Below are 14,921 nucleotides of genomic sequence, written 5' to 3'. Positions count from 1 at the left end.
TCAGGAAAGTGGTGGATGGTATTACAAGGGGCTGTCTGCTGAGACAGGTGGTAGGGGTGTAGAGATGGTGGTGGTAGGTATGAGTATAAAGGTTGGAAACCATGTCTGCTTGAAGGGAATGAGCCTCCTCAGTGGAGTCTAACTTGCTTCACTTCCTCTTTCAGGGGCAGAAAACAGTCTGTTTAGTTGTACAAGGTGGTCTTCATGGCAAAATGCTTTCCATCTGGCATCTACATGTTGCCTCCTTGGTCCTCTTGTTTATCCTCTTTAAGATCTTTGTGCTTTAGACGAGCCATGGCATTATGGAAAGCATGGCAGCTGAAGCCCTCCCTGACCCCATACTCCACATGCTCCTGAAGGTCTTCTAAGCTCGGGAAGACCCGGCAGCAGGCCATGCACCTGAACCCACTGTCCAGGGCCACCAGCCAATCAGGCGTATTGTTGTTGGGATACCCGTCCAGCGCTGGAGGCTGTGCTGGACTGTCAGCCTCCTCCCTTTTGTCCTGGGCTCTGCTCTCTAAGTTGTGCTCATGGTCAATTGGGGGTTTCTTCTTAGACATGTGAGAGATGAAGACATTTTCATGGACCTTTTCAATATAGGTCATTTCTTCCATTTTGATCTTTTTTGAGGGAGGTTCCAATCCTTCCTCTGTGTGGCATAAGACAGCCACGCCCCTTTTCAATTGTACATGTGTATAGTAAATTGTCCTGAGCCTTAGATCTGTTCCTTGCACTGAGGATGTATAGGGCTCGTTATTATTAACCGAATGGGAAGGAATGTAGGTATGTGAAGTGTCCAAGGAATTCTCCTTTTGCTTCAAATTCTGGGATACATATATCTCCAGCATTCCTAGAAAAAATATTTCAAACATAAGAAAAGTAGAATATATGTGTAATGGCTGTAGGAAGTAAGATGGACATGACCTACATAAGCATCTGAAATAAAAGTACATCTATATATGATATTTCAGAATTCTCTGTGTGGTATGCTTTATATGATGTATTTACATGGTGTAACAAGGTGGGAATGAGGATATATCATATGCACATTCTTGTGGAGTGGTATGTACATTCTGGGACATATCTGGGAATGTTTTTGATTGTGGTAAAAGGGGTTGTTGAATGAGGTTGTGCATGTTTGTTATGTGGTATAAGAGCATGTGAACAAGTGCAGGAGAGGTACCTGTTCTTACTATGAGATTTTGAGAGGGGGAGTGTTAGAGGACATGAGTATGGGTTCTCAGAATATTCAGCTCTATGAAGGTCTGCAGGCCGGCTGGCTGAAGTGCCATATGGATTAGAAAGAAAACAGATGGAAGTTAATTTCCTTCAGGGCATGTGAGGTTATCTGTGTGAAGAGATGCGAATTATTTATGGAATTAATGTTTAAATGGGTGAGTATGGAAATGATTGTGTGAAGGAATGAAGGTAAGAGTGTATTTAGGTAATGCTGCTAGAGAATGGGAAAGACAGATGAGGAGGGAAGGCCTGTGTATATGAGAGAACAAGGGAAAAGAAGGAGAAACAGAGCCTTACCTGGTATGGAGGACAGATGTGTGAGTGTGTGAGGATCTGAGTTTGTGCTCATATGAGGAGAAAGTTCTGAGTAAACTCCCATACACACGCCAGCACTGTTCTCTACCCCAGCCACAGCTGTCCCAGGGCTGCTATGTTGGAAATTTGTACTGAGCCACCTTGCCCTGTCCTTGAAGGCATGCTTCCTACTTGGCCCTCTGCAGAAGCCTTAGTACTAGTCCTGCCCTGAAGCCCTTTCCTGTTTTTTAGGAGAAAGTAAACTAAATAGCGAGTGGGCTGAGCAGCTGAGCTGCACCTCTTGACCAACCTCAGATCCCACCTTTGCATATTCCTTACCATCCTCATCAGGACTGGACAGCTTGGATGGAGAACATACAAAGCTGGAATATTCAGATGTAAAGGAGTTTACTCCTGCTGTCTCCACCAGTGACTGACGTTGAAGGATGTTGCAGGGTCCTGGGTAATGAAAAAGAATATTGAGACGAGGCATTTTCTGGTGTCTGTGTCAATTCAAAACCTACATGTGGAGTGGAACATTATATGTCAGGCATCATTACCACACATGACAATTGTTCTCATAGAAATTAAAGTGACTTTCCTATTTAAAATTCCATTTACTCCAAACTATAAGTAAACACTTATTAAATTGTGTGTTTGGTAGATGTCAGTGGGATTGGGTATGTTGCATGTGGTATTTCTGGAGCTCTATACAGATTATCAAAAATTGAACCATGACTGAAAGATAGTATGCAGGAACTGAAAAATTGTACAGTAAGAGGATATATGGTGTGAGTTCTTGAAGCATTCAGCACCTATATCTATCTATCTATCTATCTATCTATCTATCTATCTATATTGCTATCTATACTGATGTAGATATACAAATAAAGATGTAAAATGATAAATTTTTATTTTTTAAGATATTCATTATTATTATGTCACTGTCAACTGTTTCAGTGTTAACCAAGCTCACTGCTTATTATTTAACTTTTTAAGAGTATTATCATGCCTCATGAATGTGTGTGGTATATGTACTATTCACATTTGTAGCAGTATGGTATGGTGCCTGGTGTTCAAGTATATAATCTGTTGGTTAAAACTGCATTAAGGTTAAATGCATGATTTATTTGGTGTTTGCAAATCTTTATATGTGGCTGAGGATGGCATGTGTGCTTTGTGTCTGTGTATTAGTTTAGCACATATTTATGTGTGTAGATTGCATTTCCTATAAGCATGGACTTGCATTTCCTATAAATGTGGACTTGTGCTTCAGACTGGAATGTTGTTACTGAAAATATTATCTTTGAGCCTATTGGAATTAGTGCATTTGCAAAATGTGAGGGAATAATTACATAACATGAAGATGTGAAAATCAGGGAGTATAAGAGAAAGAATCACTGGGCTTTGAAAAAAATGGCAGAGTACTGAGAAGAGTGTGTAAGATTAGGTGGACAGTAACACACAATTGCATTAGAAAGGAAAGTGTGAAAGATTGAGTTCTGAAGGGGTTAAGATAGAATATGGTAACTAAGGGCCAGGAGTCTAACTCTTAATCATTCACCAAACAGAAATATGTCCATATTGAAAAATACATGTAATAGATTGTCCAGAACATCTTCTTTTCAAGTAGTCCCAGACTATAACCAACCCAAGTGCTCAGAAAATTATAATCAATGAAGAAATAATATTCATGCAATGATAAACAAATGCCAAGAATGAACAAAACTTAAGTCACACAACATGGATGAATTACACAGATATAGTGATGAGTGAAAAGCACTAGATATATGTACTGTGCCCTTCTAATTCCATAAGATTTAAAATCAGGTATGCTAATACAGGGTCTTAGGAGTCAGAGAAAGTATAACTCTTAGTATGATATGGACAAAAATAGAGCATAGCAAATTTAGGTGTATGTGGAAGATTACAAGGAAATGAATGATGGGGAGAGTGAATGCAGAGTCTGAGGAGGGATGAATGTGAATGTGCAAATATTGGCTATGAAAATAGATGGACATGATGGGGTCTTCAAGTGGATATCTCTGTACTCCATCTCAAGTTTAGTTCTTGAGAATCCTTCCTCATTTAGCCTGTTTTAAGTTGTTAGTGCTTTTACACCTCCCAGGCAATATAACATGCCCATGTCTGGTTCATCCCATATTCTTCCATGTTTCTCTGATAAAACTCTCATCCCCTCAGTCCCTGTCCCACTATTTCCTGAAATAACACAGTTCTCCTTGGGCTTCCTCTAGTCTTTTTAAGTGGTTTTTTATTGGAATTGGAATTTATTATGTCCACTGCTGCTCACATTAAAGAAGATACAAAATAATTTTAGTTCATTTTTGTACTGGTCAGCCTTGTTGTTCACAAATGGGCAGAATTACTGAGATAATCTCTGTAACCTCCCTTTGCATCCTACTGAATAGTCCATCCTTACCGCACCAGTTAGCATGTCTTTAGAAGAGATTCAGGATAAGTTATCTAAGGAAGAAAACCCTCCCATGTTTCCTGGCCTTGAGTTAGGGCCACAGACTTATTTTTATGCTGCAAAGCATCTTCTCATTAATTTAACTTTGCCAAAAATATAAAAATAATGGAGCCGTGTCCCGTGTTTGTTATCTGTGTATTTATCTCTCATGTAAATGAACAATAAGAGTCTACTATGTAACATGTTCAGTGAACACAGCCTCCATCTTCATGAATAGTGTAATATGGTTCCAATGAAACATTTAAATGTGCAGTAATATTTTTTTGTGTTAATAAACATCATGGGTGACTGTGTTTGCAAAAAGAAGGTTGTGAATAGAATAGAGACTGCTGTCTCCTTTCTACCTGGACATACAACTATATTATATTTATCAGCTTCCCTTGCAGGTAGTTCTGACCATGAGATTACATTTCTTCAATGGAAAATGAATGGAAATGGCATGTGCCACTTCCAGGTATTGCCATACACACTTCCGAGTTGACCCTCCATGTTCTTCAGTTTCCCAGATGACTTGGACATAGTCTTCTCAAGGATTCCAGGAGAGGAAACATTTTTATGTAATTGATACGTTTGTAGGAAAGAAAATTGCAGACATAAGAAAACTGGAATAAGTGTGTGAAGACTGTAGGAGTTAAGATGGCCATGCACTATGTGAGCATGTGGGGTGAAAGTATATCTACATGCATGTGATATTTCAGAATTCTGTGGGTGGAATGCATTATTTGAAGTGCTTACATAATATAACTATATGGGAATGAGGATGTAGCTTTGTATGCAAGTTCTTAGGGAATCAGATGAATATTCTGGGACATAACTGGTGAGGATTATTGATGTTGGTAAAAGGGGATGAATGAATGTATACATGTTTGTTTTGTGGTCTCGCAGCCCATGTGAACAAGTGCCAGCGTGGTACCTGTTCTTACTATGAGCCAGTGAGACCAAGAGTGTTAGAGGAGGTGTGTGAGCTCTCAAAATGTTCAGCTCTATGAAGGTATGAAGGCCTTGTGACTTAAGTGGCAAATGGATTAGAAAGACAACAGAGGGAAATTTATTTCCTTCAGGCCATATAGGTTTTCTAGAGTTTGACCTAAAGATGTGTGCAGGGATGTGAATTATTTATGGAATTAATGTGTAAGTGGGTGAGTCTGAAAATAATGGTGTGAAGGAATGAATGGTAGGATATAATGCTACTAGAGAATGGGAATGATAGATAGGGGGAAAAGTGTGTGTATTTGAAAGAATAAGTGAAAAGGAGGAGATTCGGAGCTTTACCTGGCATGAATGAGTACATACGTATGACTGTGTGAGGATCTGAGTTTGTACTCATCTGAGGCCTGGGAGTAAACCCCCATGCACACTTTAGCACCATCCACTGCCTTAGCCACAGCTGCCCTAATGTTTCTCTAATGGAAATTGTACTGAGGGACTATAGCCTGTCCATGAAGGCACACTCCTGATTTGGTCCTCTGCATAAGCCTTAGTACTAGTCTGTCTGCCCAAAAGCCATTTCCTATTTTTGAACTAAGTGGAGACTGGGTTGAGTAGATCAGCTGCATCTATTGACCAGGCTCAGGTTACAACATTGATATTCCTTACCATCCACATCAGAATGGGGAAGCTTGGATGGGGAGGACACACAGGTAAAATATTCAGAGGGGGAGGGGTCTCCTCCTGCTTCCTGAATACAGGCTGGGGCCTCCACTGGTGACTGATGCTGAGGGGCATCCTCTTGGGTGTTATAGGGTCCTGGGCAATGGAATAAAGAAGAACATTGAGATGAGTCATTTTCTGAGGTCTGTGAAAATCTACAACAACATTTTGTTGGACATGTCAGGCATTATTACCACCATTGACACTTGTTCACCTAGCAATTAGTTGATTTTCCCATTTAAAATTCCGTTTACTCCCATAAGCAAGCACTTATAAAAATGGTGTGTTTGCTGGGTGACAACGGAATTGGGTATCTTGCTTGTGATATTTCTAGAGATCTACACAGATTATTAAAAACTTGGAATCATACCAAAAAGACTGTATCTATGAACTAAAAGTGGAATATCAACTCCACTTCCTTATGAAAAAATTATGCAATTAGGAGCTATGTGGTGTAAGTTTTATTAAGCATTCTGCATGTATATTTATACTGATATCTAAATTGATTTATATATATATTATACACACACACACACACACACACACACATATATATATATATATATATATATATATATATATATATCATTATTATACATGGACATTTTTTTTTTATTTTTGAAGAAATTAGCTATTATGCCACTGTCCCAGTTTCAATCTTAAACAAGTTCATTGCTGATTATTTTACTGTTTAAGATTACCATCATGTCTCATGAATGTGTGCAGTATATGTATTATTTACAATTTTAGCAGCATGGAACGTTAAATGTAATGTGCTTGGTATTTAAGTTTATAATGTGTTGATTAAAACTAAATTAGTGTTTAATATGTGATTAAACTGGTGTTTGTGCATTTGAATATAGGATGAGGTTTGTGTGACTGAGGATTGTATGGGTTGCTTTGTGTCTGTGTGTTAGTTCAGCACACATTTCTGTGAGTATATTGGATTTCCTATAATTGTGGATTTGTGTGACTATTTTATATACTACTAGAGGTGCAATGCATGAAATTCATGCAAGAGTAGGCCTTCCTTCCCCCAGCTGCTGGCACCGGCTTCCCTATGGCACTCAGGACCTGGGCTTCCCTCGCAGCCCCAGCTTCTTCAGGAAGGTTGTCTGGTCTAATTAGCATATTCCGCTTTTATTATTATAGATGTGATTTAGATATGTTGTGTTATTACTGAGAATATTATCTATGAAGCTAATGCAATTAATGTATTTGTAAAACGTGAGTGATTAATTAATTAGTGTGAGGATATATAAACCAAAGTACTAGTATAGAAGAGAAACAATACCTGGGCCTTGAATATTATAGCAGAGAGGGCAGAGAAGAGTGTGTAAGATAGGTGTGCAGTAACACGTGATTATATTAGAGAGTAAAGTGTGAAAAATTGAGTTCTGAGAAGGTTAAGATAGAATATGGCAATTAAGGCTTAGCAGTCTAACTCTAAACATTCACCAAGTACAATTGTGTCCATATTGAATAATACATGTAATAGTATGTCCAGGACATCATCTATTCAAGTACCCTAGACTGAAAGTAACTCAAATGCTCAGAAAAGTATAATCAGTGAAGAAAATATATTAATGCAATGATAGACATATACCAAGAATGAGCAAACTAAAGTCACATACAACATGGGTAAATTACAAATATAATGAGTGAAAGGAACCAAACTCAAAATGTATATGCATATATTGTTCCCTTCTATTTCAATACAATTTACAAACAAGGATACTAATTTGGGCTTAGGTAAGACAAATTATTGATTTTTGTATGGTAAGGCAAAATAGAGCATGGGGAATTTAGTTCTATGTGAAAGATAATAAGGAAATGAATGATGAGGATAGTGAGTGCAGAAGGATCTGATGAGGGATGAACTTGAATGTGAAAATATTGGGGAGTAAATATAAGACTGTGTTGGGTTCTTGTTCTTAGAAGAAATGTAGGATACCTTGTCTGAGGAAGAAGAACTCTCCCATTCATTCTGGCCTTGAGTTAGGGCTACTGCCTAGTGTCTATGCTGCAAAGAATCTTGTCATAAATCAACTTTGCTGAAAAATAGTAGAGACATGTTCCACATTTTTTATCTATGTATATAGCTGTCAAACAATAACAGTCTCCTATGAAAGATGCTCAGTGAATATGGCTTACATCTTCATAAATAATCTAAACTAATAAAAGAGTAAGATGCAAATTGGCCATACCTTTGTGATGACAACCAGCCAATCAGGAGTGAGTATGCAAATTAACCCAAAAAGATGGTGAGTTAATTTGCATACACAGGTGCCCAGCGGCCAGGGGCGGGGCTGGACACAGGCATTCCACACGCCCCCGGTCGCTCCGGGCCTCTGGGCAGCATGGGAAGGCGGAGAGGTGGCTCTGGGCCGGAGCCAAAAGGTGGCTTCGGCCAGAGTGAAGGTGGTGCCAGCAGCCAGGAGAAGGAAGGCCCATTCTTACATGAATCTTTGTGCATCAGGCCTCTAGTGTAATAGAATTCCAGTGAAAATTTTAAATACACAGTAATATTTATCCTATCTAATAAAAGAGAAACATGCAAATTGACCGTACCTCCGCTACACCCACAAGCCACGCCCAGCAGCCAATCAGGAGCGAGTATGCAAATTAACCCAACCAAGATGGCTGTGGCCACAGAGAGAGCAGGAGGCTTGGGTTGCCCCGGGCGATGGAGGAAGCCAAGCTTCCCGCCCGCCCTGGCCTCTGCTCAAGGCTACAAGTTCCAATTATAGAAAATAAATAAATCCCAGATACCAGGGCCTCCGCTTGGGTCACTGGGGGGTGTGACCAGCCTGCAAACCACCATAGGCCCCTTTCCCAGGCTGCCCCACGCCCCAAGGAAACCCCCATCCTGATCCGGGACACCCTTCAGGGCAAACCAGCCAGCCCTTACCTGTGCATCAGGCCTCTATCCTATCTAATAAAATAGTAATATGCAAATTGACTCTCACTCCAACACACAAGATGGCTGCCCCCATGTGGACACAAGATGGCCACCACAAGATGGCCAGTAGGGGAGGGCAGTTGGGAGGGACGAGGCCTGCAAGGGAGAGCAGTTGTGGGCGATCAGGCCAGCAGGGGAGTGCAGTTGGGAGGGACCAGGCCTGCAAGGGAGGGCAGTTGGAGGTGATAAAGCCTGCAGGGGAGGGCAGTTAGGGGTAACCAGTCCAGCAGAGGAGGAAAGTTGGGGGTGACCGGGCCTGCAGGGAAGGGCAGTTTGGGGGAACCCAGGCCTACAGGGGAGGGCAGTTAGGGGTGACCAGTCCTGCAGTGGAGGGCAGTTAGGGGCAATCAGGCTGGCAGGTGAGCAGTTAGGCATCAATCAGGCTGGCAGGGGAGTGGTTAGGGGGTGATCAGGCTGGCAGGCAGAAGCAGTTAGGGGCAATCAGGAAGGCAGGTAGGCGAGCAGTTGGGAGCCAGCAGTCCTGGATTGTGAGAGGGATGTCCGACTGCCCGTTTAGGCCCGATCCCGGTAGGAGAGGGGTCCCAGATTGGAGAGGGTGCAGTCTGGGCTGAGGGACACCGCTCCCATGCACGAATTTTGTGCACCAGGACTCTAGTTGTGTCAATAAATATCATGGGTGGCTGGATTTTCACAAAGTGAATGGATTAGAGACTGCTGCCTCTTTTCTGTCTGGACATACAACTATATTATATTTATCAGCTCCCTGGAAGGTAGTTCTGACCATGAGACTACATTGATACAATGGAAAATGAATAGAAATGACAGGAACCACTTCCAGGAATCGCCATACAAACCTCCTCTGTGCCCCTCCCTTCGACATCTTTTCTTTATAGGCCGGGGTACAAGCATCTCAAGAGATTCAAGACTGTTGATATTCCCATGTAATTGGTAGGTTCCTAGAAAATGAATTTTCAAACATGAAGAAACAAGACTATGTGTGTCAAGGCTGTTAAGATGGCTGTGCACTACATGAGCATGTGGCCTGAAAGTACATCTATATGACAGATTTCAGAATTCTGTGTGTGGTATACTTTATTTGAGGTGTTTACATGGTACAACTATATGAGAATGAGGACGCAGCTTTGTATTCATGTTCTAGTTGAGTTGTATATATGTTCTGGGTCCTATCTGGTGAGTGTCTGGGATATTACTAAAAGAATGGCGAATAAGTATGTGCATGTAGGTTATGTGGTGTGATATGAACAGTGTAGGAGTAGTACCTGTTCTTACTATGAAACAGTGAGACTGAGAGTGTTGCAGGAGGTATGTTTGAGCTATCAGAATGTTCAACTCCATGAAGATCTGAATGCCTGGTGGCTCAAGTGTCATATGGATGAGAAAGGTAACAGATAAACATTTATTTACTTTAGGGCATATGAGTTTTCTAGAATTTAACTTGAAGATGATATCCGTGTGAAGGGAAGTGAGTTATTTATGGAATTAGTGTGTAAGTGGGTGAATCTGAAAACAATTATGTGAAGGAATAAAGGCTAGGACATACCTAGGTGATCCTACTAGAGAATGGGAATAATAGATGGGGAATGAAGGCCTGTGTGAGTATGTGAGGATAGGTGTTTGTGCTATTCTGGGGGAAGGCTATGTTTGAACTCCACCCCCCCACACACACATATCGGCACTGTCCACTAACTCACCCACAATTGTCCCAGTGTTTCTATGTTGGAATTTTGTGCAGAGGGACCTTGGCCTGTCCTTGGTGGCACACTCTTGACTAGTGCCTCTTCAGAAGCCTTATTACTAGTCTATCTGCCCCGAACCCCTTTTTCTGTTTTTGAAGGGAATGTGCGCAAAATAGAGACTGGGCTGAGCAGCTCAGCTGCACCTCTTGTCTAAACTCAGACCCCCCTTTTATATTCCTTACCATCCTGATCAGAACGGGGAAGCTTGGACTGAGAGGAGACACAGGTGAAATATTCAGAAGAAGAAGATGACTTTGCTCCTGCTGCCTGACTACAGGCTGGGGCCTCCACATCTGACTGGGGTTGAGGAGCATTCTCTTGAGGATTGCTGGCTCCTGGACAATGGAATAAAGAAAAGGACATTGAGATGAGGCATTTTCAGGGGTCTGTGTCAATTCCAAAACCACATGTTGAGTGGGCATTACATGTCAGGCATCATTACCACCCATGACACTTGTTCACCTGGAAATTAAGTTGTTTTTCCCATTTAAAATTTCATTTACTCCAATCTATCAGTGAACACTTATTAAAATGCTGTGTGTGTTGGCTTTCAGTGGGATTGGGTATCTTGTTTGTGTTATTACTGGACATGTATACAGATTATCAAAACTTGAACCATGCAGGAACTAAATTTTAAATATCAACTCTATTTCCTTATGGAAAAATTGCACAATTAGGGGGTATGTGGTGCAAGTTTTATGAAACATTATGTGTGTATGCCCAAAAATGTATACATACTTTAACAGCTAATATTTCAAGGTTTAAACTAAAATGTATTATAAGAAATGCCACATATATAGTGTGTATATGCAGTTTCTGGTAACATCTTTTTTATCTATTTTTATGGATATCTATATTGACTTAGATATCTAGAGAGAGGTGTAAATGTTTTTTTTGTGAAGAAGAAGCTAGCTTCATAATTATGTCACTGTCTGTTTCATTTTTATACAAGTTCACTGCTCATTATTCAACTGTTTAATGTTAAGATCATGTCTCATGAATGTGTGCGGTATATAAATTATTCACATTTTTAGAAAAATGGTAGGGTGAATATTATGTGCTTGATATTTAAGTTCTTACCGTGTTGGTTAAATCTGGGTTAAAGTTTAACTAAGGTGTGTTTGATTTGGTTTTTGTTAGTCTGAATATGGGATGAGTTTCATGTGACTGAGGATGGTATATGTGCTTTGTGTCTGTGTATAGTTCAGCACCTTTTTAGGTGTGTAGATTCATTTCCTATAATTATGGATTTGTGTGTGTTTCATACACTATGCAGTTTAGATATGGAATGTTGTTACTGAAAATATTCTCTTTGAGGCTATTGGAATTTTGAGTGTAAAATGCACAGGAATATTTAAAGAACATAATGTTGTGAAAATTAAGGTGCTTAAGAGAAGCAGTGCATGGGCTTTGAAAAAGCACTGTGTGAAGAGGCAAAGTAAATGAGAGTGCAGAGAAGAATGTGTATGATGAAGTGTGTAGTAGTACCTGTGATTGCGCTAGATAGTAAAAGTGTGCAAGATTTAGTTCTGAAGGGATCAATATAGAATATGGCAACTAAGGTTGAGCAGTCTAATTCTTAAGCATTCACCAAACAGAAATGTGTCCACATTGAAAAACACATGTAATAGTATGTCCAGAACATCACCTTTTCACATATCCTGGAGTGAAAGTAACCCAAATGGTAAAGTATAATCAGTGAAGAAATAATATTCATGCGATAGTATACATATACCAACCTGAGCAAACTAAAGTCATATGCAGCATGGATAAATTACACAAATAAAGTGATGAGTAAAGGGAACTATACACAAAGTATGCATTGTGTCCTTCTATTTCCATAAAATTTAAAACAGGGATACTAACCTAGGGTCTTAGGAGTCAGAGAAATTATAACTGTTTGCATGGCATGGACAAAAATCGAGCTTGCATAATTTAGATGCATGTGGAAGAGGATAAGGAAGTGAATAATGAGGAGAGTGAGTGCAAAGGGTCTGATGAGGGATGAATGTGAATGTGAGTTGGCTATGTAAATATATTGATGTGATGATATCTTTACCGGGGTATCTCTGTTCTCCATCTCAAGTTCAGTTCTTGAGAATCCTACCACATTGGGCCTTTGATAAGTTAGTGCTTCACAGGTTCCTGGTAATATGACATGCCATTGTCCAGCTCTTAGGAACATATTCTTCCATGTTTCTCTGATAAAACTCTCATCCCCTTAGGCCAGCTGTGGGCAAACTACGGCCCGCGGGCCAGATCCGGCTGTTCTATCCGGTTCTCTTGCTCTCCCCTCCGCTCCTTTACTTTGAATTTATATTAGTTCACACAAACACTCCATCCATGCTTTTGTTCCGGCCCTCCAGTCCAGTTTAAGAACCCATTGTGGCCCTCGAGTCAAAAAGTTTGCCCACCCCTGCCTTAGGACCTCTCACTTTATTTCCTCAAGTAGAACACCATTCTCTACTGATCTCCTAGGCTTGCTACAGTCATTGTAAGTGTTTTTCCTTGGAATTTATTGATTCCGCTGCTGATCACATTAGAGACAATGCAGAGGCATTGGAGGGTCTTTTTTGTGCTGGGCAATCTTGTGTGAACTGAATGGCAGAACCATTCAGCTCAACTCTGTGCTCTGTCTACATCCCAACATGTATTTTTCCTGGCTTATGTATGTTCTATATGTGTGTATATGTGAATAGGTGTGTATGTATATTTACATGTCTCCTAGTTTACACTCAGTAACATGTCTGAATATGCACTAATTTTATTTTAAAAGTGAGAAAAGACAGCCTTTTCCAAGGGTACACTGGAAGATGCACAAAACCCACACAAGTTGGAAATACCAGTTCTCTTGAGGAATGTGAGCTACCATTGGAACTTTGGGGTTGGCTCCAATATGTCTCCCTCCTACCCCTGACCAACGGTTCTTCCATTTACTGGTTACTTGTTTACTTGTAATCTCCACAGTAACCAAACTATTTTAGTTTCCCATTTTTCCAGAAAGAGCGAAACTTTCTCTCTAATTTAACCATCATTGCTAAAGGGTGTTTGTTTGTGTATGTATCCCATTTTTTTTCTTATATTTCATATAGGAGCCCCATATTTACATCTTCATAGTGTAAGACAAAACAATTCATTTTTACACCTCAGTAAAAAAAAAAAAAAAAAAAATTGTGACATTATACTCTGATTCCTACACAGTTTTAAATGTAAAGTTCTCCTCGCCTTCCCCCAATTTTTTCCTCACCTCTATGAACCAGACTTTCTTCTTGATTAAAAGGAGAAAGTATTATTAGAAAACTGGTAACACCATTTACTTAACCAATGCCCTTAGGCAAAAACGAAATAAAGGGAAATACATTTTCTAAGAAATATTATACTAATCAAACATTATGTCTATAACAGAGTAACCCAGAGGGACAAGGTGCAGGTAGCACAAGTCCTAAACCACAGAGACAAGGACCCGGCCATCTGAGTTTACTCTCAGACTCCTGGGCCCTCAAAAAGACCAGCATGCACACATCCCTCTCAGTCTCTCAATCTCCTTGTCTCTCCTCGCTCTGTCTTTCCTCCCTTCTCCTCTTCTCCCTCTCTCTTCCTTCCTTTTTCTCCCTCCCTTCTTCGTCACAACTAGAAATTCTCTATCTTTAGAAAAGAGTACTTGGTAATATTATGCCCAGAGAATCTATTCAACACTTACCGCTTGACTTCTCAGTTCTGTTCAAATGTCTCCTTTCCAGATGTTTCTGTTTTTCTTTATGCTTCATGGTTCAACTCTTTTTTAAAGAGTCACTCAAATCAGATAACTTTCTCCCCCAAACTGTACTCTCAGAGTATCAGTTGATGATGACAAAGAATCAAATTAACAAGTACAAGCAATATAAACAAATTACTATCAATAACAAGTCACTTGAGAGACCTCTTCTCTCACCAAATCACTGTTCTGACCAGTGCTTAGGACACCACCAGGGCAGTTATGATGCAAGTCATCGCCATGGTTTCAGTGGTGTTCTATGACCTGTGCATGACATCAGTGCACCCCAGGAACCCAGCTAGTATTCACAGGACTGCAGGGCCACCACATACACTGGCCAGAGTGATCCCTTTATTCAATAGAAATTCATCCAGGAACTTGAATTTCTTTAATCCTTTACTTGATATCAAAAATACTAGAGGATAGTTTACTTGAATTAAACAAAGGCAATTATTTTATCTGTCTAGGACAGTGATCAGCAAACTGTGGCTCACGAGCCACATGCACCTCGTGAGCCGCGGTTTGCCGCTCGGTTAACTAATGAGTTTGCCGACCACTGCCCTAGGGGGCTTAATCACAAGGAACAACAACAGCCTGTAATTATTGGAATTGAGAGTCTAGGTCAGTGGTCGGCAAACTCATTAGTCAACAGAGCGGCAAACCGCGGCTTGCGAGCTGCATGTGGCTTGCGAGCCGCAGTTTGCCAACCACTGGTCTAGGATAACCACATTACTAAATCTTCCCAATGGGAAGGCTAAGCAGTACCTGAGAAAACAAGGCTTAGAGCCATGCAAGTCTCACAGAAAATATTAT

General features: G+C 40.4%; 1 protein-coding gene across 1 annotated transcript; it reads right to left on the bottom strand.

Moving 5' to 3' along the window:
- Positions 1-230: 230 nt before the first annotated feature.
- LOC308252735 (protein FAM170A-like) lies at positions 231-14,121 on the bottom strand (the record flags this gene model as incomplete). The annotated part of the gene is made up of 5 exons (XM_080677465.1): positions 231-850; positions 1,873-1,992; positions 5,621-5,770; positions 10,537-10,689; positions 14,055-14,121. 5 exons carry the CDS (start codon positions 14,119-14,121, stop codon positions 231-233), a joined length of 1,110 nt encoding a protein of 369 aa, XP_080533591.1.
- Between the last annotated feature and the right edge of the window lie 800 nt (positions 14,122-14,921).

Source organism: Plecotus auritus, assembly GCF_963455305.1.
Source record: "Plecotus auritus genome assembly, chromosome: 7".
Lineage (NCBI taxonomy): Eukaryota > Metazoa > Chordata > Mammalia > Chiroptera > Vespertilionidae > Plecotus > Plecotus auritus.
Note: the sequence above shows the minus strand (reverse complement) of the source record. Positions and strands in the feature narration are given on the sequence as shown.